The 23,344-nt window shown below is 45.0% G+C and overlaps 1 protein-coding gene across 2 annotated transcripts in view; it reads left to right on the plus strand.

Annotated features, from left to right (window-relative positions):
• TXNRD3 (thioredoxin reductase 3) overlaps positions 1-22,617 on the plus strand; it is a 166,220-nt gene extending 143,603 nt beyond the window's left edge. For both annotated transcript variants that reach the window (XM_029601336.1, XM_029601337.1), the window contains 2 exons: positions 10,095-10,229; positions 20,684-22,617. In XM_029601336.1, the coding sequence (XP_029457196.1) occupies positions 10,095-10,229; positions 20,684-20,746 (198 nt within the window). In that variant the 3' untranslated portion in view covers positions 20,747-22,617. The remainder of the gene's footprint in view (positions 1-10,094; positions 10,230-20,683) is intronic.
• The last annotated feature ends 727 nt before the right edge of the window (positions 22,618-23,344 follow it).

The following is a 23,344-nucleotide window of genomic DNA, read 5'->3' on the forward strand; positions in this document are numbered from 1 at the left end:
TGGGCTACATGGCTGCAACTGTCCATGTTACTCCCTTGACCTGTTTGCAAATGTGTAGAGCCCAATAGACCCTGAGGTCACGGTAGTGCCAGGCCATGCAGAGCCTCCAGGATCGCATCCAAATCACCCCATCTCTCCAGGACTCTGTCTTGGTGGCGGTACTCTCAAATGTGGAACAGGGATTATCCTTCCAGAGGTCCCCTACCCAAATTGTCTGGCATGGATGTGTCCACCTTAGAATGGGGAGCTCATGTAGAGGGGCTCTGTACCCAGGTTCTCTGGTCCACCCAGGAAGCACATTGTCAAATCAATTTCCTGGACCTCCGGGTGATCAGATAAACGCTATGGGTTTTCAGAGTTTGGCTGTCCAACAAAGTTGTCCTGATCCAAACAGACAACCAGGTAGCTATGTGGTATGTCAACAAGGCAGGGGGGTCATACCTCCTGGTCAAGAAGTGGTTCAGATCTGGTCCTGGGCCCTGTCCATCGGGATTGTTCTCAAGGCAGGAACCAAGATCATGATAGCAGACAGACTGAGTCATGCTTTCAGACTCCTCGAGTGGTCTCTGGACCAGGGGCAGCGAACCAAATCTTCTACCTCTGGGAGAGCTCAGATGTGGATCTGTTTGCATCCCCCTGCAACAGAAAGGTGACTGTCTTCTGCTCCCTGTACAGAACAAAAGGCAAACCAGCCTCAGATGCCTTTGCCCCTTTGGGGCAAGTGTCTTCTGTATACGTATCCTCAGATTCCCTTAGAGGTGAAGACTCTCTTGAAGCTTCACGAGGATAGAAGGACTATGATTCTCATAGCCCTCATTGGCTGAGACAGGTCTGATTTCCACTTCTTCGGGGGTTGTCCATCCAGAGACCAATCAGTCTGGGGACTTTCCCAGAACTCATCACTCAAGACCTAGGCAGGTTGCGACATCCCAACCTCCAGCCTTTGTTGCTCACAGCCTGTATGTTGAGATGTTAATTCTGCAACTGCTCATTCTCTCAGAGGATATGTCTCTGGTCCTGGTGGCTTCCAGAAAGCCTTCCACTAGAAAGTCCTACGGACTGAAGTGGAGGAGGTTTTCCATGTGGTGTGAGCAGAAGGCTTTTAGATCTGTTCTCCTGCCCCACACAAAAACTGCTTGATTACCTTCTGCACCTATTGGAGGTTGGCTTGAAAACCAACTCTGAGTTCATCTGAGTGCGATTGGCACATACCACCATGGTGTAGATGGTACACCATCTCTGTACAGCCTATAATTGTATGTTTCATACGGGGCCTGCTTCAATTGAAGCCTCCCGCTGTGTCTTGGGACCTCTATGTGGTGCTATCTCAGCTGATGAAAGTTCCTTTTGAGTCACTTCATTCCAGTGACCTGAAGTACCTGACCTGAAAAGTCATATTTTTGGTGGTGGTCACCTCAGCATGCAGGGTCCATGCTGAGGTGACCACCACCTTACACTATATATCCACTATATATCCACCTTATAGTGGATATATATATATATATATATATCCACCTTATATATCCACCTTCAACCTCTCCCTTATCCCTCTCCCCTCCACTCCTCCCACCGGACATACCATGTTAATAACCGCTGAGGATAAATCTCTGTTTATGTATTACTAATTTATTGTTTTTTGTTGATTATATTTATCACTCCTTATTGTTATAGTTTAATTCTGCCCTATCTTCCATGTTTTACGCTCCCTGTTTTAATGTAAGTTTTCATTTCTACCTAGATGTTAATTGGGTTTTCCCCCTGTTCTATTGTAAACCGGTACGATAAGACCTGGTCTTGAGTATCGGTATAGTAAAAGAAGTTAAATAAATAAATAAATAGTGTAAGGTGTATATATCCACCTTACACTATAAGTTTTTTTTTCATGACAGGGTGGTCTTGTGTTTGCACCCTAGGTTCCTGCCTAAGGTTGACAGATTTCCATCTTAACCAGTCAATTGTCCTGCCAACATTTTTTCCAAGGCCCCATTTGCACCAAGGCAAATGAGCACTGTACAGTTTGGACTGCAAGAGAGCCTTAGCCTTCTATCTGGCGTGGACAAAAGCCCATAGACAGTCCACCCAACTTTTCATTTCTTTTGATAGAAATAGATTGGGAGTTGCCGTTGTCAAACAGGCACTGTCCATTTGGTTAGCAGATTGCATTTCCTGTTATGCCCAGGCGGAAACTGCATCTTGGGGTCATGTCAAGGTTCATTCTGTCAGAGCCATAGCAATGTCGGTGGCCTGCTTGTGTGCAGTTCCCATGGAGGAGATGTGCAAAGCTTTGATGTGGAGTTCTCTCCACACATTCACTTCCTACTACTGTCTGGATAGGGATGGCTGATTTGACAGTACATTCAGCCAGTTTGTCCTCAGGAATCTCTTTGAGGTGTAGAACCCAACTGTCCCTGCCTGGGGCCCATTGTTTGGGTTCAGGCTGTCTTCCCCCTCTTACGGTTGTTTTGTCCGTTGGTGCCTTTTGATCCCCTTTTGTATTGGGGTCAGACTGTAGCTAGGGATTCACCTATGCGTGAGGACAACCATCCTGCTTGTCCTAGGAGAAAGCAGAGATGCTTACCTGTACAGGTGTTCTCCTAGAACAGCAGGATGTTAATCCTCACGAAACCCACCCGCCACTCCACAGAGTTAGGATTCTCCTATTTTTTAATATTTTTATCGTAACGTGGACACGTGACATTGTGGTTACGCTGGGCATGCTTAGTCAAAGTTCCAGAAACTGACATAAGTTCTCCATGCTAGGCTTCATGTGATATCACCCATGTGTGAGAACTACCATCCTGCTATCCTAGAAGAACATCTGTTACAGGTAAGCAACTTTGCTTTACAGATAAAACTTCTACCATTACATTACATTCCTTTTGTAAATGTTTTGTGTGAAAATTATTATTAGAAGGTGGAGTGTTTGTTTCCCGTCGATAGCAGGGCTGAATTAGCCATGCTGTCATGGGAACTGTCCATCAGGCCCGGGAGACGGAGCTTCACTAGTGATGTCAGAACTTTGCTCTGAGGCTGCACGTGGTTTCCTGCGCTGGAAAACGAATCTCCTCAGTCTGTTTTTCCACGTGCGGGATCGCACGTGGAGCCTCAGACCTCCTCAGTTTCAAAGATTAAAAAAGAGAAAAATCAGCGATTTCACAGGAAAATGGCGGATCGTGGCCGGAAAGAAGGACCCCGGCCATCAGGATTCAAGCCATGTAAGTGTGGGAAGATGATGTCCATCATCGACAGCCACGACTGCTGCTATCGGTGTCTGGGCCCAGACCACCCGATGCATTCGTGCCCCTCCTGCGGACGGATGTCCCCAAGAGCAAGGAGGCAAAGGGCCAAGAAGATGGAGGCCTTAAAAACAGGTCGGGGTGGCTCGTATGTGCCCCCCTCCGAAGCACGCTCTTCCCCGGGACCGACTGCGCCGACAACCCCACCGAAGCGTTGAGCAGTGTCGGTCGAATCCGACTCTGCGCAGTCGGACCACGAGCAGAGGAAACGACGCAAGGCTGAGGACCGGCTACGACGCGACCCGAGCAGATCGCAACATAGACACCTGGAAGTGTCGACAGCGTCGAGGCCTCGAGCCACTCCAGATCCGGGAGCGTTGACCGTAGTGGAACTACGTGACGCGGCGCACAAGGGTGCCGATCGAGGCGACGCGTAGAACCGACTCAACGCAGGGGCCGACGCATATGGTGCCGGTGCACGACGCGGCGCCGAAAAGGAAGAAGAGGGTCACCTCTACGGCTCAACATAGGGCTCCCACGTCAACAATGACACTGGTGCAGACGATGCATATGGCTCATGCGTCAACGATGCAAACGATGCGTACAGAGCACGAGTCGACAACTCACAAAACACACAAGTCGACGACGCATCCGAAGCAACGGAGCAAGGTGATTGGCCAACAGTCAGTGGGTCCTTCCTCTCATGCTACGTCGCCACACAGGGACGGCGCTCCACCACCAGCACCCACTGTAGTGCCGCGAGGACTGCATAAACAGAGCAGTTACAAACTCAGCTAGCGACACATGGGCCTCAATCTCGGGCCCACAAACGTCCTCACATGGTGGAGCCAAGGCTCCAACTGTTTTCGACTGCTTTCTCAGCATCTGAGAAGGAGGAACCACAGACTCTATCGTCACAATCTCCATCGTCCTCTCACTCATCCGACAGAGTCTACTCAGATTTATCAATGGCTTCGCATCGGCGATCAGACTACAGTTCTTTACAAGAGCCACTGACCAAAAAACGCCAATTGCCATCAGAGATTCGGACTTCTCGTTCCCCGACTGAAAGACGAGATGCAGATATTCTCTTAGCAGCAGTACCGGTGTGATCACCGACCCCAGCCCAGAAACCAGCAATGCCCCCGCAGACCAAGGACGCATTTATGAATCTGTCCCTAGCGTTATCTGGATTCTTCGAGGTTATACAGGCATCGTTCCACATGCCGACACCTCCGCCGGCTACCGGGGCGGGTTCTCCACATCCTTCGACACCCTCCCCTACACAGCTGGAGTCGCCCCCACGGACTGTACTGCCACCAGATCCGATACCGTTGGCAACTCCACAACAGGAATCCCCCCTCACCGTCCTACCAGACTTATCGGATACTTCTCCTGATTCATCCACGGGATATCCTTCGGATCCGGCAGAAGGCCCGGCAGAGCCTTACTCCCCGCCGGAGGACCTGACATATCCGAAGCTTTTGGAGAAGATGGGGAAGGTCCTCAACCTGCCTATTCAAAAGCTTCCAGACCCGAGATCAGATACACTGGATCTCTTAAAGATCGTTGACCTACCTGCCGAACCTACAGCTTTGCCGCCACATACGGTCTTGGACTCAGTCCTATAAAAATGGTGGGATACCCCTTTCACCTTACCACCAGTGTCACGGAAGATCGACTTGAAAAATCCCCATATTATACAAATCCCCAGCTACCACATGCATAGTTAGTCGTGGAATCTGCAATGGGGAAAGAGAAAAAGACCAAGCTGTACTCCGTGTCTCCCCCAGGGAAGGATCTCCGGCCTTTGGACGACTTTGCCAAGCAAGCCTACCAAGCTTCTATGCTCTGTGCACGGATTAACCATCACCAATTTTATTTGGTTCAATACCTGTTTGAATGTGTGCAACGCCTAAAAGACGACCAACAATCCCTCCCAGACGCCAACCCCTTACAGGATATGGAAGAGGCGATTCGGCATTTACTTCGAACCATCTATGAAGGTTTCGAAACGACCTCTTGGGTATCAGCCAGCGCAATCGCATCACGCAGTCTGGCGTGGCTCCAAGCCAGCTCAATACGAGAGGATGTCCACGATAAATTGGCCAACCTCCCCTGTCGGGGGAACAATTTATTTGGTGAAAAATTACAGGAAACGGTGGCCCAACTCAAGGAACAATCGGTAGCTGTGCAATCGCTCACTGCACCTCACGCTTATCCCTCTTCACAGAGATACTATGCCCCGTATAGACGGCAACCGTTCCAAAGACTGCCGTTCCGACCCTATGCATCCTATCGTCCACAGCCATATCAGCCGCCTCCCCGCCAACAGCCCGCTCCAAATCAAAATAGACGGGGGAGTCCTCGCCCGCAACGGGCGCAAAGTCAACAGCAGCCATCATCTAATAAGCCAAACCAGTCTTTTTAGAACTACCTATGCCACCATCACAAAGGGTATTCACAGGAGGCCTCCCATCCCACCTTCAACAATGGGAGTCCATCACTTTGGACCAATAGGTCCTGGCGGTAGTACAGCAGGGGTACCAAATTCCGTTCCACACACCCCCACCCCTCCCTCAACTGTCAAGCAGGGAAAACCGATCCAATCTACATCGACTGGAGGAGGAAGTGACCGCCTTGTTACAACAAAAAGCGATCCGCCGCCTCCCAATCCCCCTACACAACAGGGGATTCTACTCCCTGTATTTTCTAATCCCAAAGAAATCCGGGGACCTCCGCCCGATCCTGGAACTCCGGGACCTCAACAAATACATAACCAAAGAAAAATTCAAGATATCTCTCAAATCCATCTTACCCCTGATTCATCGCAATGCATGGATGTGCAGTATCGACCTCAAGGATGCCTATACTCAAATTCCCATGCACCCGTCTTCTTGGCGATACCTTTCCTTCCAAGTCAATGGCCGGCACTTTCAATACAAGGTACTTCCGTTTGCACTGTCAGCAGCACCCAGAGTGTTCACCAAGTGCATGGCAGTGGTAGTGGCATACCTCCGGCAGAAGGGGATCATCATTTTCCTTACCTGGACGATTGGTTACTAGTAGCATCCAATCCCAAGACCCTCCAGCTACACCTCACAGACACAATTCAGTGCCTCAATCGTCTAGGTCTGATTGTCAACTATCAAAAATCACACAACCCACGCAGCGGCTCCAGTTCATTGGAGCACTCCTGGACACTTCGAAACACGGAGTCTTCCTTCCGCAGGATCGCAGACAAACAATGCCACACATTTTCCGCTGTCTAGAGGCCACCCGGGCTCCAGCAGCCCGGCAGGTCCTGGTGGCCTAGGACATATGGCGGCATCCATCCACGCAGTCGCACACACGCGCTTGCACATGCGAATGCTACAGTGGAACCTCAAGCGCCAGTGGAACCAACACACACAACCACTCCATTGGAAAGTCTTACTCACAAAGACAGTGGCCTCCGAACTCCAGTGGTGGCTCAAGAGACTAACCCTGACGAGAGGAGCACCTTTCACCCTTCTGCCTCCCAATGCAGTGCTGACGACTGATACCTCGCGCAAAGGTTGGGGGGCTCACCTCGACCACTTGCAGACGCAAGGCCTGTGGTCCCAGCACGAACAACGATTTCAAATCAATCTATTGTAACTCAGGGCGATATGTTACGCATTACACACCTTTCTCCCATACCTCCAAGGTCACCACGTCATGGTTACACGGACAACCAGGTGGCCATGTTTTACATCAACAAGCAAGGGGGCTCGGGATCCTGGACCCTCTGCAAAGAAGCCCTCGACATCTGGACATGGGCCTGCGACCATGCTATCCACCTGCAGGCTACCTATATTCCAGGGATTGCCAATACTCAAGCGGACAAATTGAGTTGAGTATTCCACCCACACGAGTGGGCCCTTCACCCAGATGTGTCAGAACTGATCTTCGACAGGTGAGGACGGCCGACAATCGACCTGTTTTGCCACAGAACACAACAGGAAAGTGACCCGATTCTGTTCAGTGTGGCCCAGCCAAATACGTCAAGCCCAAGATGCATTCCTCCTTCCCTGGACAGAACCGCTAATGTACGCTTTTCCTCCCATTCCGCTGATCACACGCACCCTACAAAAGTGCATGTTGGATGCCACGCAGCTCATACTAATAGCGTCCGCGTGGCCTCGTCAGCCGTGGCCTCCTCCAATTGTCCACGGAACCACTGTTTCGCTTGCCACTTCATGCGGATCTCCTTTCACAATACGAAGGAGCGCTGTTCCATCCCTCCACGCCTCTCTACATCTCACAGCTTGGAGGTTGAACGGATCCTTCTCTCGGAACAAGGTCTCTCCCTCACACTTCAGGAGGTAATCCTAGCCTCGCAGAAACCACCTACATGCCGAAATTATCAATTCCAATGGAAACACTATGCATTATGGTGTGCTACTGAGTGACTAGACCCGTTGTCCTGTCCTCCGACGCGTCTCCTGGTTTACCTTCATACATTATACCGGTCAGGCCTTGCTACAGCCTCTGTGCGAGTTCATCTCAGTGCGATCGCGGCCTTCCACAGACCGCATGAAGGACAACCTATTTCCCTCCACCCTATGGTGTCACGTTTCCTGAGAGGCTTTACTCATCTTCACCCTCCGGTCTCAAAGCCTCTGGTGCCTTGGAACCTCAACTTGGTCCTGGAGCAACTAATGCAGCTCACGTCAAGTACCTCACGTGGAAAGTAGTCTTCTTGACGGCTATCACATCAGCTCCTCGAATCAGTGAGTTACAGGCCCTAGTACATTATAGCCCGTATCTCCAATTCTACCACCACAAGGTACTCTTGCGACCACACCCATCCTTTCTTCCAAAAGTAGTTTCTTCGTTCCACTTGAATCTATTGAATTACCAATGTTCTTCCCAAACCCTCATGCTACAGAACATGAAAAGCTGTTGCATACATTGGACTGCAAATGAGCAATAGCTTACTATAAGCAGAGAACGCAATCCATTACTAGACCATCACAACTTTTCGTTTCTTTTAACCCAAATGCACCGGGCCTTCCAGTGGCGAAACGGACCATATCCAGTTGGATTGCCCAATGCATTCAATTTTGCTATACAAAGCAAAAGGAGTCGTTAGCTACACGCCCAGCAGCACATCAAACACGAGCGGTGGCTGCATCTTTGGCTCACCTCAAACAAGTTCCACCATTGGACATCTGTAAAGCAGCCACTTTGGCTTCCCTTCATACCTTTACAGCCCGTTACTGTTTAGATCAACAAACAACCAATGATGCCAAATTGGGCCCGTCCCTTCTTCAAGCATTTGCAACAGATACTACTAAGTCGATGGACACTTAATTACATCACACTCCATTGAACTATAAACTCTAACATGTTAATATAGTGTGACGGGAGCTTAGGACTCCAATGACAGCATGGCTAATTCAGCCCTGCTATCGACGGGAAAAAGCAAGTTTGCTTACCGTAAACGGTGTTTCCGTAGATAGCAGGATGAATTAGCCATGCTGACCCTCCCACCTCCTTGTCCAATCAACTTCTCTCTACACGACCACGCTTGCTTTATCACAGACTGAGGAGAGTCGTTTTCCAGCATGGGAAACCACGCGCAGCCTCAGAGCAAAGCTCTGACATCAATAGTGAAGCTCCGCCTCCCGGGCCTGACGGACAGTTCCCATGACAGCATGGCTAATTCATCCTGCTATCTACGGAAACACCGTTTACGGTAAGCAAACTTGCTTTTGTGGAATGGTAGAAGTTTTATCTGTAAAGAAAAGTTGCTTACCTGTAACAGATGTTCTTCTAGGATAGCAGGATGGTAGTTCTCACACATGGGTGACCTCAGATGAAGCCTGGCATGGAGAACTTATGTCAGTTTCTGAAACTTTGACTAAGCATGCCTAGCGTAACCCCAATGTCAGAACATCAAATACATGTTAGTGATTCCTTTCTGCCTCAGTGCAGTGTGTTTATATGAATGTTCCCATTCTTACTCCCTCTTTTATATAGATATGTATATTCTTTAGATAATTTTTTATGAATCACTGAGCCAAAAATTTTAGCATCACCTTTTTTGTGTATGGTTGGGTAATTTTAAAATCCATTTCTTTGGCTAAAATGGTATTAACCGCAGAAGTGGCCCTTACAAAATTGCCAACCTATTATGCAGGTAAACCTGTGCATGTATGACCTGTACATGCATAAGACTACCAGCAGTGAGCAGAGGTGCTCCCAGGAGTGGAGTTGGAGAGGGTTTGTATTTACGTACCTACTTTCATATTTTCAAAAATATACATATAGGGGTAGATTTTTAAAAAATCGGAGTGGCCTCGGAGGGAACTCTTTCGCCCTCCCCTCACCTTCCCCTACCTTTGTCCACGGATTTACGCCTCCCGGAGGGAGATGTAAATCCACGTGCGCCAGCAGGCCGCTGGCGCGCCGAGACGCAACCCGGGGACGGTTCCGGAGGGCGCAGCCACGCCCCCGAAATGCCGCGTCCCGCCCCCAAAACGCCGCGTCGATCGGCCACGCCCCCGACAAAAAACCCCGGGACTTACGCGAGTCCCAGGGCTCTGCGCGCGCCGGCAGGCCTATGGAAAATAGGCGAGCCGGCGCGCAAGGCCCTGCTCGCGTAAATCCGGGCGGATTTACGTGAGCAGGGCTTTTAAAATCCGCCCCATTAATTTTCACCAAAAGCCTATGCACATAAACTAGTAGGTATAAATGTGTATGAGTACTTTTGGTGGGATAACTTTCAAAACGAAAGTACCTATGTTCATTCCCTTTTATAAATAGATATGTGCAGGCTGTTATAAAATTACCCTCTTGATATATTCTGACTGAAGTTTTTACATTTTTAAGGACAGAGTGGTAGGATTTCATGTTCTTGGTCCAAATGCTGGAGAAGTTACCCAAGGTTTTAGTGCTGCCATCAAATGTGGTCTTACCAAGAAGGTGCTTGATGACACAATTGGCATACACCCGACATGTGCAGAGGTAAGTGGCCCGACACATGTGCTCAGCAGTCACAAAGTGACCACTGTTGAAAAGTAATAATTAGCTGGTGGTTTGCTTTTCTGTATTTTGTCTTTAATATGTACTATGAAATGGATATATATCCCCTTAGAAATCCTTTTCATTCCTCCTCAGCAAACCAAAGTAATCTTTGTAGGAGGCAGAATTCTGAGTTTTGTGTGCCATCATGTAAACATAATTTCCTTTCTCATCCTGCTACTCCAGTTCAGAACAATTGGGTTATGTTTCCCTTCCAATAGATGAATACAGATCATCTGACTTTCTGGGACATCACTATTTACATATAATACAGGACAGTTAAAACCAGTAAAGCCTCAAGCAGATGGAAAACATACTGGTAGTGCAGCAAGAATTTCCATAACTGTTTTTATTTCTTTTGAGTTAAATAGCTCAGATAAAAAGTGAAGCTTTATCAACAACTTATATACTGTCTGTTAGCCAAGCATCTGTCTGATTCAGTTTGTGAGACCTGATGTGTAAGCTCCCAGTCCCATTGAGAGTCTTGGTTGACCTCAAAGGGGAATGTATGTGAAGGATTTAAAGGAAAAAGTTGAGCATCTAAATTAGTTTCCCTTTCTAGTCTCTAGGGATGTGCATTGCTTCATGTGGTACGCACATATCTCGCAGATTTATAGTATGTGTGTAAAACAGTATACACATTTATTAGAGTTATTTGCATACCATCCATTCTTGCACATGTACTATAAATCTGTGAGATATGCACAAATTGCCGTAATGAATGCACATCCCTACTATTCTCTTTTTATTTTTCTCTCAAAAAAAGTTTTTTTCTATGGGCTTGATTTAAGTGAATTTTGATAGTAACTGCATATTAACTCTTCTCAAGAGAGTAAGTGTTAAATATTAAAAGCCCTTTGTGTTAATAAGGTGCCAATGTTGGAGCAAAGCCACCATTGTCTCCTGCAGTGGCAGATGAGCTGCAGGTGCAATCACCTCTCTGCCCAGCTTGCCTCCACATTGAAAATGACTCTGCAAATTGATACATCAGAGTAGATTTTTCACAATCCTCTTGAGTCTCTATTTATGGACCTTGAGGATCTATAGGAAGGGGAGTAGCTCTGCCTCTCTTGAGGAAAGGGAAGTTCAGTCTGAAGGAGTGGAAGATTCAGTTTTTAGACTCTTCCATAAGGATGAGGTTGCAGCATTAATTTCTCAAGTAATTTAATCTTAGAATTTTGGACAACAAATTGGACAAAACCCCAGATTGGGATCAGCTTATTAAAGGGCTTTTCCCCTTCATTCTGAAATAGAAAATGTTATTTACTGTATGAGAGTCACCAGAGTCTGGACACAGAAGACCAAAGTCCATCTCAAAGCTATATATCCTTCCTCATGATGGTATGGTCTCAGCATTAACTAAAAAAACACTATCCCTCTGGAAGGAGTTGTAGCACTTAAGGATCCACAGGATAGGAAATTAGAGAGATAACGTGTTCTCAATAGCATTTTCATTACAAATTGCCGATACAGTAAGGACGCGTAAGAAAGAATGCGGCAGTGCCGGGCGCACCCTCGTTTGACGCGTGCATATTTTGGTTCACATACCGCTCGATTCAGTATTCAAATTAGAGGCAAATCCAAGTGGCGTCCAAAGCGCGTCAATGAACCGGTAGGCGTGCGCAATCCATCTTACTGTATACTGTATACAGCGCCTATACAGTATCCAGGGTGCGCTGGTATCTGTCATTACAAATGTCATTTGAAATGTCATTCCACCAGGTAAGTGGATGGTTCTTTCCTACAGACCCCACTGCCTTGAGCGCCCGGCTGGACGTCCAAGCCGGGCGCTCAAGGCAGCGGGAAGGTCCATGAACATTTGTTACTCACCGAAATTCTCTTTCTTCATGTGCAGCTCCAGCTCCTTCTCCAGTTCCAGGGTCAAGGCTTCCAACCTCCTCTCCCCTGGCTGGGTCCGCTCTCCCTGCACGGAGTCACCTGGTAGGGGAGCTGGAACTTGTGCAGCGTGGCCGATCCTCGGTCGGGATGGGGGGCGGCGGCGGCTGCACCGGCAGTGGCGGCAACTTGTGCCAGCACACACTCCGAAGTCGGGCGGGACGGGCTCCAGGTTGCCGAAGGAGCCCGTTCCAGAAGACCCCCATGGACAGGCTGGGGGAGGGGGTCCTTAATCCAGGCGCCGGCAGGAAGCTCAGCAGAGGGCTCCATTCCCGGGCGAAGTTAGTTCAGAGCCGCGATCCTCCGCCCGCCACGGCCCCCTTCCCTCCCCCCGCCAGAAGCGATTACCCTGCAGCTCTCTCCCGCCAGGGGCTCTCCTCCCACGCTGGGCTGGCACAGCACAGCAGCATGGTCAGGCCGAGGGGCCGGCAGGCCAGCCCGCTCCCCGGCCCCTCAGAACGCGCATCACACCTCCAAAAAAAAAGCCCGAGATTGATTTTTTTTTTTTTTTTTTTTACAGTCCAGGTCCCGAGCCTCCCCCTCCTGCCACCAACTCAGATCCACCAGCGACCTCTGACGCTCAGGTCGCGGTGTCCGTTCATGGACCTTCCTGCTGCCTTGAGCGCCCGGCTGGACGTCCAAGCCGCGACCTCGGACATCTGGCTTGGAAGTCCAGCTGGGCGCTCAAGGCAGCGGGAAGGTCCATGAAAGGACGCCGCGACCTTGGACGTCGGTCGGACATTAGAGGTCGCGGCTTGGACGTCCAGCCGGGCGCTCAACCCCTGCACCCCTTCTCCCACTCTCTCTGGTGCTGGCGGCCGCCATTTGCCTCTGCTCGTTTATTGTTTGCTGCCTTCCTGCTCGGTTCTTCCCCCCCGCCCCCCCTCCGCTTTTCCTTCGACATGTTGGTGAATATGGAGGAGCTGCGGCACCAAGTCATGATCAACCAGTTCGTGCTGGCGATGGGGTGCACGGCGGATCAAGCCAAGCAGCTGCTGCAGGCGGCATACTGGCAGTTCGATGTTAGTGTCCCGAAGTCCGGTTCCAATTGGGGGAGGCAATGCGATCCGTCTGTCGCTCCTTGCCTATTACCCCTCCCCGCCGAGCAGTCCAGGATCTGAAGCTCTAAATAACAACAAAAGAGGAGCGTGGCCCAGCGGCCTCTGCTGCTGAATGGGGAACATAATCGGTAATTACCACACTAACGCCAGGGTCAGGGTAGGTGGTAAATATTCAGGTTAAAGACGCGGCAAAGCTGGTTAAAAAGGCGATAATCTGGGCGCACGTTACTGTATCGCAGGGAATAGCTAAATCGATCATTAACATAACATATATACATGCGGTGGGCGGAGACGGATACGCGTCCATTTCGGCAAGCTGTAAGGACACGTAAAACCGGATACTGAATCGCGGGTTCACCTTACATGTCCAAATTGTGTGTCCAAAGTGGGTTAGAAACCGGGTAACCGCGGCCGCGCTTTACTGTATCGGCCTGATAGTTAGCAGTCCAGCATCTCCTGGAAAATGAAGAATCAACTCAACTGGAATCAGCAGCAGCTTGTTTTTCAGATACCTTATAGACATCTTATAGAGACTTCTTCAAAGTCACTAGCTTCAGCTACTCTGGCTTTGTCAGTGGGTGACTAATTCTTTGTCAAAAACACACTGTAAGCTTCCTTTTAGGGGAAAACTTTTGTTCAGAGAAGAACTCAAAAAAAAAATCAAAAGCTTGAACATAACATAAGAAAATGCCATACTGGGTCAGACCAAGGGTCCATCAAGCCCAGCATCCTGTTTCCAACAGTGGCCAATCCAGGCCATAAGAACCTGGCAAGTACCCAAAAACTAAGTCTATTCCATGTTACCATTGCTAATGGCAGTGGCTATTCTCTAAGTGAACTTAATAGCAGGTAATGGACTTCTCCAAGAACTTATCCAATCCTTTTTTAAACACCACTATACTAACTGCACTAACAACATCCTCTGGCAACAAATTCCAGAGTTTAATTGTGCGTTGAGTAAAAAAGAACTTTCTCCGATTAGTTTTAAATGTGCCCAATGCTAACTTCATGGAGTGCCCCCTAATCTTTCTACTATCTGAAAGAGTAAATAACCGATTCACATCTACCTGTTCTAGACCTCTCATAATTTTAAACATCTCTATCATATCCCCCCTCAGCTGTCTCTTCTCCAAGCTGAAAAGTCCTAACCTCTTTAGTCTTTCCTCATAGGGGAGCTGTTCCATTCCCCTTATCATTTTGGTCGCCCTTCTCTGTACCTTCTCCATCACAATTATATCTTTTTTGAGATGCGACGACCAGAATTGTACACAGTATTCATGGTGCAGTCTCACCATGGAGCGATACAGAGGCATTGACATTTTCCGTTTTATTCACCATTCCCTTTCTAATAATTCCCAACATTCTATTTGCTTTTTTGACTGCCGCAGCACACTGAACCGACGATTTCAATGTGTTATCCACTATGACGCCTAGATCTCTTTCTTGGGTTGTAGCACCTAATATGGAACCCAACATTGTGTAATTGTAGCATGGGTTATTTTTCCCTATATGCATCACCTTGCACTTATCCACATTAAATTTCATCTGCCATTTGGATGCCCAATTTTCCAGTCTCACAAGGTCTTCTGCAATTTATCACAATCTGCTTGTGATTTAACTACTCTGAACAATTTTGTGTCATCTGCAAATTTGATTATCTCACTCGTATTTCTTTCCAGATCATTTATAAATATATTGAAGAGTAAGGGTCCCAATACAGACCCTGAGGCACTCCACTGCCCACTCCCTTCCACTGAGAAAATTGTCCATTTAATCCTACTCTCTGTTTCCTGTCTTTTAGCCAGTTTGCAATCCACGAAAGGACATCGCCACCTATCCCATGACGTTTTACTTTTCCTAGAAGCCTCTCATGAGGAACTTTGTCAAACGCCTTCTGAAAATCCAAGTATACTAAATCTACCGGTTCACCTTTATCCACGTGTTTATTAACTCCTTCAAAAAAGTGAAGCAGATTTTTGAGGCAAGACTTGCCCTGGGTAAAGCCATGCTGACTTTGTTCCATTAAACCATGTCTTTCTATATGTTCTGTGATTCTGATGTTTAGAACACTTTCCACTATTTTTCCTGGCACTGAAGTCAGGCTAACCGGTCTGTAGTTTCCCAGATCGCCCCTGGAGCCCTTTTTAAATATTGGGGTTACATTTGCTATCCTCCAGTCTTCAGGTACAATGGATGATTTTAATGATAGGCTACAAATTTTTACTAATAGGTCTGAAATTTCATTTTTTAGTTCCTTCAGAACTCTGGGGTGTATACCATCCGGTCCAGGTGATTTACTACTCTTCAGTTTGTCAATCAGGCCTACCACATCTTCTAGGTTCACCGTGATTTGGTCAGTTCATCTGAATCATTACCCATGAAAACCTTCTCCATTACAGGTACCTCCACAACATCCTCTTCAGTAAACACTGAAGCAAAGAAATCATTTAATCTTTCTGCGATGGCCTTATCTTCTCTAAGTGCCCCTTTAACCCCTCGATCATCTAACAGTCCAACTGACTCCCTCACAGGTTTTCTGCTTCGGATATATTTTAAAAAGTTTTTACTGTGAGTTTTGCCTCTACAGCAAACTTATTTTCAAATTCTCTCTTAGCCTGTCTTATCAATGTCTTACATTTAACTTGCCAACGTTTATGCTTTATCCTATTTTCTTCTGTTGGATCCTTCTTCCAATTTTTGAATGAAGATCTTTTGGCTAAAATAGCTTCTTTCACCTCCCCTTTTAACCATGCCGGTAATCGTTTTGCCTTCTTTCCACCTTTCTTAATGTGTGGAATACATCTAGACTGAGCTTCTAGAATGGTATTTTTTAACAATGACCACGCCTCTTGGACATTTTTTTACTTTTGTAGCTGCTCCTTTCAGTTTTTTTTCTAACAATTTTTCTCATTTTATCAAAGGTTCCCTTTTGAAAGTTTAGCACGAGAGCCTTGGATTTGCCTACTGTTCCTCTTCCAGTCATTAAATCAAATTTGATCATATTATGATCACTATTGCCAAGCGGCCCCACTACCATTACCTCTCTCACCAAGTCCTGTGCTCCACTGAGAATTAGATCTAAAATTGCTCCCTCTCTCGTCGGTTCCTGAACCAATTGCTCCATAAAGCTATCATTTATTCCATCCAGGAACGTTATCTCTCTAGCGTGACCCGATGATACATTTACCCAGTCAATATTGGGGTAATTGAAGTCTCCCATTATTACTGCACTACCAATTTGGTTAGCTTCCCTAATTTCTCTTAGCATTTCACTGTCCATCTCACCATCTTGACCAGGTGGACGGTAGTATACCCCTATCACTATAGTCTTCCCCGACACACAAGGGATTTCTACCCATAAAGATTCAATTTTGTATTTAGTCTCATGCAGGATGTTTATCCTGTTGGACTCTATGCCATCCCGGACATAAAGCGCCACACCTCCTCCCGAGTGCTCCTCTCTGTCATTGCGATATAATTTGTACCCTGGTATAGCACTGTCCCATTGGTTATCCTCTTTCCACCATGTCTCTGAGATGCCAGTTAAGTCTATGTCATCATTTACTGCTATACATTCTAATTCTCCCATCTTACTTCTTAGACTTCTGGCATTAGCATACAAACATTTCAAAGTTTGTTTTTTGTTTGTATTTTCTGTCAGAAAAATATTTGTTCTGTATGAGAGAACATTACCAATTCATTCCCTTTTAAATTAGCAACAGCTCCAAAAACATTCATAAGAACATAAGAAATTGCTATGCTGGGTCAGACCAAGGGTCCATCAAGCCCAGCATCCTGTTTCCAACAGAGGCCAAAACCAGGCCACAAGAACCTGGCAATTACCCAAACACTAAGAAGAACCCATGCTACTGATGCAATTAATAGCAGTGGCTATTCCCTAAGTAAAATTGATTAATAGCCATTAATGGACTTCTCCTCCAAGAACTTATCCAAACCTTTTTTGAACCCAGCTACACTAACTGCACTAACCACATCCTCTGGCAACAAATTCCAGAGCTTTGTGCGTTGAGTGAAAAATAATTTTCTCCGATTAGTCTTAAATGTGCTACTTGCTAACTTCATGGAATGCCCCCCTAATCCTTCTATTATTCGAAAGTGTAAATAACTGAGTCACATCTACTCGTTCAAGACCTCTCATGATCTTAAAGACCTTAAAGACCTCTATCATCACCAAAGTAAGAACAAAAGAAATTGCCATACTGGGTCAGACCTAGGGTCCAGCATCCAGTTTCCAACAATGGCCAATCCAGGCTACAAGTACCTGGCAAGTAATAGTGGTGGCAGCATTTTTAAGAAAAGATGGGATTATGGTTCATTCATACTTGTATTGATTGGTAAGAGCAAAATGCTATCAAGAAAGCATCATAATATCCAACAGGTGCAATTAGAAAGTTAAGGCTGGATAATTATGCAAAAAGCAGTCTTATCCCTTCCCAGTCTCTGGAATTTCTGGGCAACCTATTCAGTACCATGGAAGGCTGCATATTTATAATTTCAAATAGTGACCAAGATAATAGAACCAGTTAAACAAATTCTCGATACAAGGAGCTCCAAGAGCATGGGACTACCTTCAACTTCAAGGAACAATGGCAGCAATTCTAGATCTAGTGCCATGGTCCAGAGCTCACATGCAACCTCTACAAAATTCTCTCCTTTCCAGTTGGTCTTTTCAAACTCAAGACCACGCATGTTGTCTTTTCCTCCTTCCTGTTCAAGTGTGAGAGAGTCTGATTAGGTGGTCAGAGGTAAAGAATCTATTAAAAGATGTGAGCCTAGAAGCACCATTTTGGATTTTAGTCTCCATAGATGCAAGTCTAACAGGATGGGTGCACATTGCCAAGATCAAGTTTTCAGAATAAATGGTCAAGGAAAGAAGCTACTTGATCAATCAACAGGTTAGAAACCAGAACAATAAGATTAGTATACTTACCACTTTCAACCTATTGTGAATGAGAGAATAGTGAGAGTTCTGTGTAACTGCAGTAGCATATGTGAATAAACAGGGAAGAACCTGAAGTCAAGGAATATCAGAGGAGACAAATCTCTTGTTCAGTTGAGCAGAGAGAAATCTTTTACAAATTTCAGCACTACACATTGCAGATCAAGAAAATGTACAAGCTGATTTACTCAGCTGAACTCTTTTGGATCTAGTCTAATTGGAACTCAGTCAGGAGGCTTTTGAAAAGAGAGTTAATTGATGGGGCATACCTCGGATCTTATGGCAACTCACAAAAATGGAAAAAAAAAATCATAGTTAATGCAAAAAACACAGAAACAAAGGTTTAAGCTCCATTGATTAATCATGGCCAAAACTGGATTTAATGTATTTATTCTCTCCATTACTACTGATAGACCTGACAAAAATAGAAGGAAAAGTCAGGTTGTTCTAAAGGCTCCAGCTTGGCCAATGAGACCATGGTACGCATACCTAATGAAGTTATAAATTGCCCTCTAAACCCTTCTGGTTCCTGAGGTCGTTTATTCCAGGGTCCAATAGTAATGGAAGACATGTCTCAATTTAATTTTACGACATTGCTCTTGAAAAATCAAGATTACATTTAAAAACAAAACAAATCCTCTTCCTCTATAGTTTCTACTTCTTTAAAAGAAAGAATTCACATGTGGGGTTTGAGGAACATTGTAAAAATTGTTATCCCCTTGGTAGGCAGATATACTAAATATTTTAAGCTTTATACAAAAAGGTTTAGAAAAGGATCTAGCATTAAAGCTTTTAAAAGTTCAGGTGGCAGCAATATGTTACAGAGAGATTTATTTTTTTAGACTTTTATATTCCACTTTTCAGCACTTTTACACCATCAAAGCGGATTACATTCAGGTGCTGTGGGTATTTCCCTATCCCCAGAGGGCTTAATGTTTGTACCTGAGGCAATGGAGGGTAAAGTGACTTGCCCAAGGTCACAAGGAGCAACAGTGGGACTTGACTCTGGTCTCCCCGGATCATAGCTCACTGCTCTAACCTCTAGGCTACTCGTTTCCTGCATGGGGGTCAAAAGTTTACATCCCCCATTTCAAGCAATTGTACCATAGTGGAGTCTAGATTTGGTACTAAAAGCTCTTGTATCAGAACCTTTCAAACCACTAAAGCATGCACCTATTTAGGATCTTACATTAAAGATCATCTTTCTGGTTGCAGTATTGTCAGCAAGGTGTATTTCTGAGATTCAGGCAATTCAGGATCCCTGTAGGGATCCATTTTAAACTTTATTCAAGATTTAGTAATAATTTGTCCAGTTCCTTTACTTTCACTGAGTGATTTCAGGATTTAATTTAAATCGGTCTGTATCTCTAATGGTTTTTTCAAAGGAGAAATGTGAAGGGAAAAAGTTTGAGGTGTCTGGATATATGATGTACCTTTATCAAATATTAATTTATTTTGTAAATCAGATAAATTCATTTTATTTGAAGGACCACGGAAAGGTGCATCAACATCAAAAGCAACCTTAGCGAGGTGGATTAAGGAAACTATATCTTCAGCATGCATATTACAGGGATGACAGGCTCCAGAAATTATCAGAGCCCATTCCACGAGTTCAGTTTTCCTCTTAGAAGCGGTGGCTATACCATCATATCATCCAGTTCAGGATAATTGGGCTTTAGGACTTCCCAGCCATTCTGGACTGATGCAGGAGGATGAGAAAGGAAGGAGAGATTTATACTTACCTGATGATTTCCTTTACTTTTAGTCCTGCTACACAAGTCCAGAAACCCACCTGGGAAGGAAAATAATTGATTGCAGATTTTAGTTATTGGGCACAGAAATTTTAAAAAAATCATGATTTGACATTACTAAAGTTTATTTCAGAAATATTAGATGTTCATCTTCTAAATGTTTCTAGTTACTTTTGAAAAGAATCTTTAAATACAAATTTTAATATAAGGTTAATTTTTAAAAGTGTAAAACTGCTTTGTCATGGGAATACTGGCTTTAATAACTGTCGTGTACCACATGTAAATAGTGATGTCACAGAAAAAGTTGTGTGATCTGCCTCCATCTGCTGGAAGGGGAACATAACCCAATCATTCTGGACTGGTGTAGCAGGACTAAGGGAAAGGAAATTATCAGATAAGTATAATTTTTCCTTACCACCACTGTAATAATCTTGAGAAAAATAACACACGGATGGTGTTGGTAACTGTCTGATGTATTCTATAGAAAACATGCTCAAATTGTTTTAATATTCACATTTTCTTGCTATTTAAAATAAAATCACAATGTTCTAGTTAGACTTGGTATCAGATTTTAGTGTTTTGTTTTTGTTTAGAATAGAAAGTTGTGTGTTGCTTAGGAGTAGTGCCAGGTAATAGATGAGCGTAGTTATATATGGAGTCCTACATATTGTTCCATATTTGAGTAGTAAATGTAATGTTTTTAGCATGTTGTCTGTTGTACTTTTACAGGTGTTCACAACACTGAATATAACGAAATCATCAGGAGCGGATATTACTCAGAAGGGCTGCTGAGGTTAAACCCTGCTGTTAACTATTGCCTGGCACATTAACGTATCTGTGGATGGTGTATAAATGAAGTGTTGTAATATCCTCAGGTTAAAACAGAGACACCAAATATGTCTGTAGCTGCAGCAATATATTTTAGTCATCCACATCAGAGATCGTTGTCAAGGCAGATAGTATGACAGCAGGGCAACCCAAGACTTCATACTCTGACTTGCTTGGAGAAGCCTTTTAAGTGCTTTTTTTGAAGCCCTGGCTCACAGCCCCAATTTGGGGTGAGCCAAGACTGATGACTACCTTGCAGAGTCAGAAGATCATTTCCAATCAGCTGACTGAGATTACTTCTGGAAGAACTTTCTTCACACAAAGTTAAACTCTTTAATTCAAATTTATTGGCTGCCAGTATCTTACATAAAACATGTCCATATATTAGTAGATATAAGAAATGTAATTGTTACTTGTATAAACATGTCAGCTTTTACATCTGCATTTGTCCATATTTTAATATTGCTTATGTTATTGCCTTTTGATCTTGGTTAAAATAAATATCATGGAATTGGAAGTTTTAACAGAGAAATTTTTAAACCTACAAGCTGGATTAATCCTATAAGAGAATTTATATCTCTTGCTTTGCACACTGCTTTTGTCTAGATCATGCTGGTCAGTTTTAGAAAGGCAGTGGGCTGTAACTCTCCCTAAAAATGTAATTTTGACTCATTCACGATGTCTTGTATGTTGTAAGAGTGAATGCTAAAATGCTACTCTGTTCTCTGTACCTGTCACACCCTTCTTTTCAAGGAAGTTCTTTATTACAACATAGTTTCTGTGATTTTCTTAAGTTGTCAGCTACACTTTTTGATAACTTCTAGATAAGAGCCTTGGATTGGACATACCATAACACACAAAATATGGTCATAACACAAGTTTGAAACTTGTGACCAGCTGAATTAACATTCACTCATTTTTTATAATCCATAATTGTTTCCTTTCAGAAACCCACCTTTTGTACACATTGCTGCAACTCCTGCTTACAGCACCAGCTGGGGTTCATGTTTCCAGCAAGGGCTGGGATTGGAAAGTAATCTGGAAATGCTAGTTTATCGTTTAGACTAACTATATACTGGAGAATTTAAAGGGATGGGAGTTTAGAGGTGTGATAGTCCAATGAGGGAATGTTTGGGAGCTTAGGGTCAAGTAAGATCTGTTTCTCAAGCTGGCTCTGGCATGCCCCCTAGCAGATATGGTTTTCAGGGTATCCACAATGAATATGCATATGAGAGATTTGTGGATATCCTGAAAACCAGACCTGATAGGGGGGCACACCAGATCTGGCTTCAGAAAAACTAAGCTAAATAAGTAAAAGGAAAAAGTGGCATAGAGGACCAGCTTTTAGTGATTGCATTCAATTCCCTGCTCAGGTCTTCCACTTTCCAGGACAGCTGGGGTTGGGGATGCTGCAGAGTCTGTTCACAGCCACTGGGGGTGGGGCACAGTCGGTCATTGCAAAACAGTGATACCTCTTTGGTCAGATGTAGGGCCCATTATTGCAGAGTTCCAGAAGGAGTTGTGTGTATGATCCCAGGACGACTGTCATTACAATGTCTGGACTAAAGGGGTTATAATAGGGGAAAATTCCTGAATAGTTGCAAATGAAGACTCGTGGCACCTGATTCCATCCCTTATTCCAGTTGAGCTGGAAGATCCCCCCCCAAAAAAGAGGAAATTGTAGGGTCAAAATAAATCGGCAGAAGACTGACTGTGTATATCACCTACCTGTATCATAAATGTAGGTATCTTTAAGACCATGCTGCTTTGCGTCACTGTATACTTTATGACTTATTCTGAAAAAGCACTGCATTAAATTTAAATTGAAACACTTATTTAAATAACTTGTTTCCCTTTAATATTGAGCAAATGAACAGTAGCTTGAATAATAGTCACTGACAAATACTAGTTTAGTCAAATGCATAACTGAGAGATATATGGGCAGGCACAATGCAGAGCATCCTTAAGATACAAGTGTTTTGTAAGAATGGTATGCTCATTCCATTTCAATACATGGCAGATGTTGTATTGTGATAATGCAAAATGTAATTAGTCATCCAAGATAGCATATCTCAAATACTGTTCAAAGCAGTTGCTGTGTATTTTATCACAAAAACATGTACAAAATCTTTTGATAATTTATCTAAGTAGTAAATGGTATTGCAATCTCCAAAAAAATTTGACTGGAAAGCTCAAAACAGTCTGTACCAATATTAACTGTTTCACAGTGGGCTAAAAAAAAACCACAGTTCCTTAATGTCCATACCAGACCAATCCAGACATGTGTGTTATGTTCCCCAGCCAGCAGCTGGAGACGGAGGAAATAAACCTCACAGCTGGCTTCACTCCTCTCATTAGAGGTCTGGTGTTGCCTTTAGCTTTTTACTATTTCTCTGACTCCAGCGGATAGCTGCAACAGCAAGCTCCATGTCTCTGCTACGCTAGGAGTGGGTTGCTTCTGAGAAGTCTGTAGCTCAGATTGCCATTAGAGCATAGGCTGAGTCTTGGAGGTACTCTGGGACTGCCTTTCCCTTTCCCCTTGGGAACCTCCTCAGTTGGGGG

The sequence above is a fragment of the Rhinatrema bivittatum genome, chromosome 4 (assembly GCF_901001135.1).
Source record: "Rhinatrema bivittatum chromosome 4, aRhiBiv1.1, whole genome shotgun sequence".
Taxonomy (NCBI): domain Eukaryota; kingdom Metazoa; phylum Chordata; class Amphibia; order Gymnophiona; family Rhinatrematidae; genus Rhinatrema; species Rhinatrema bivittatum.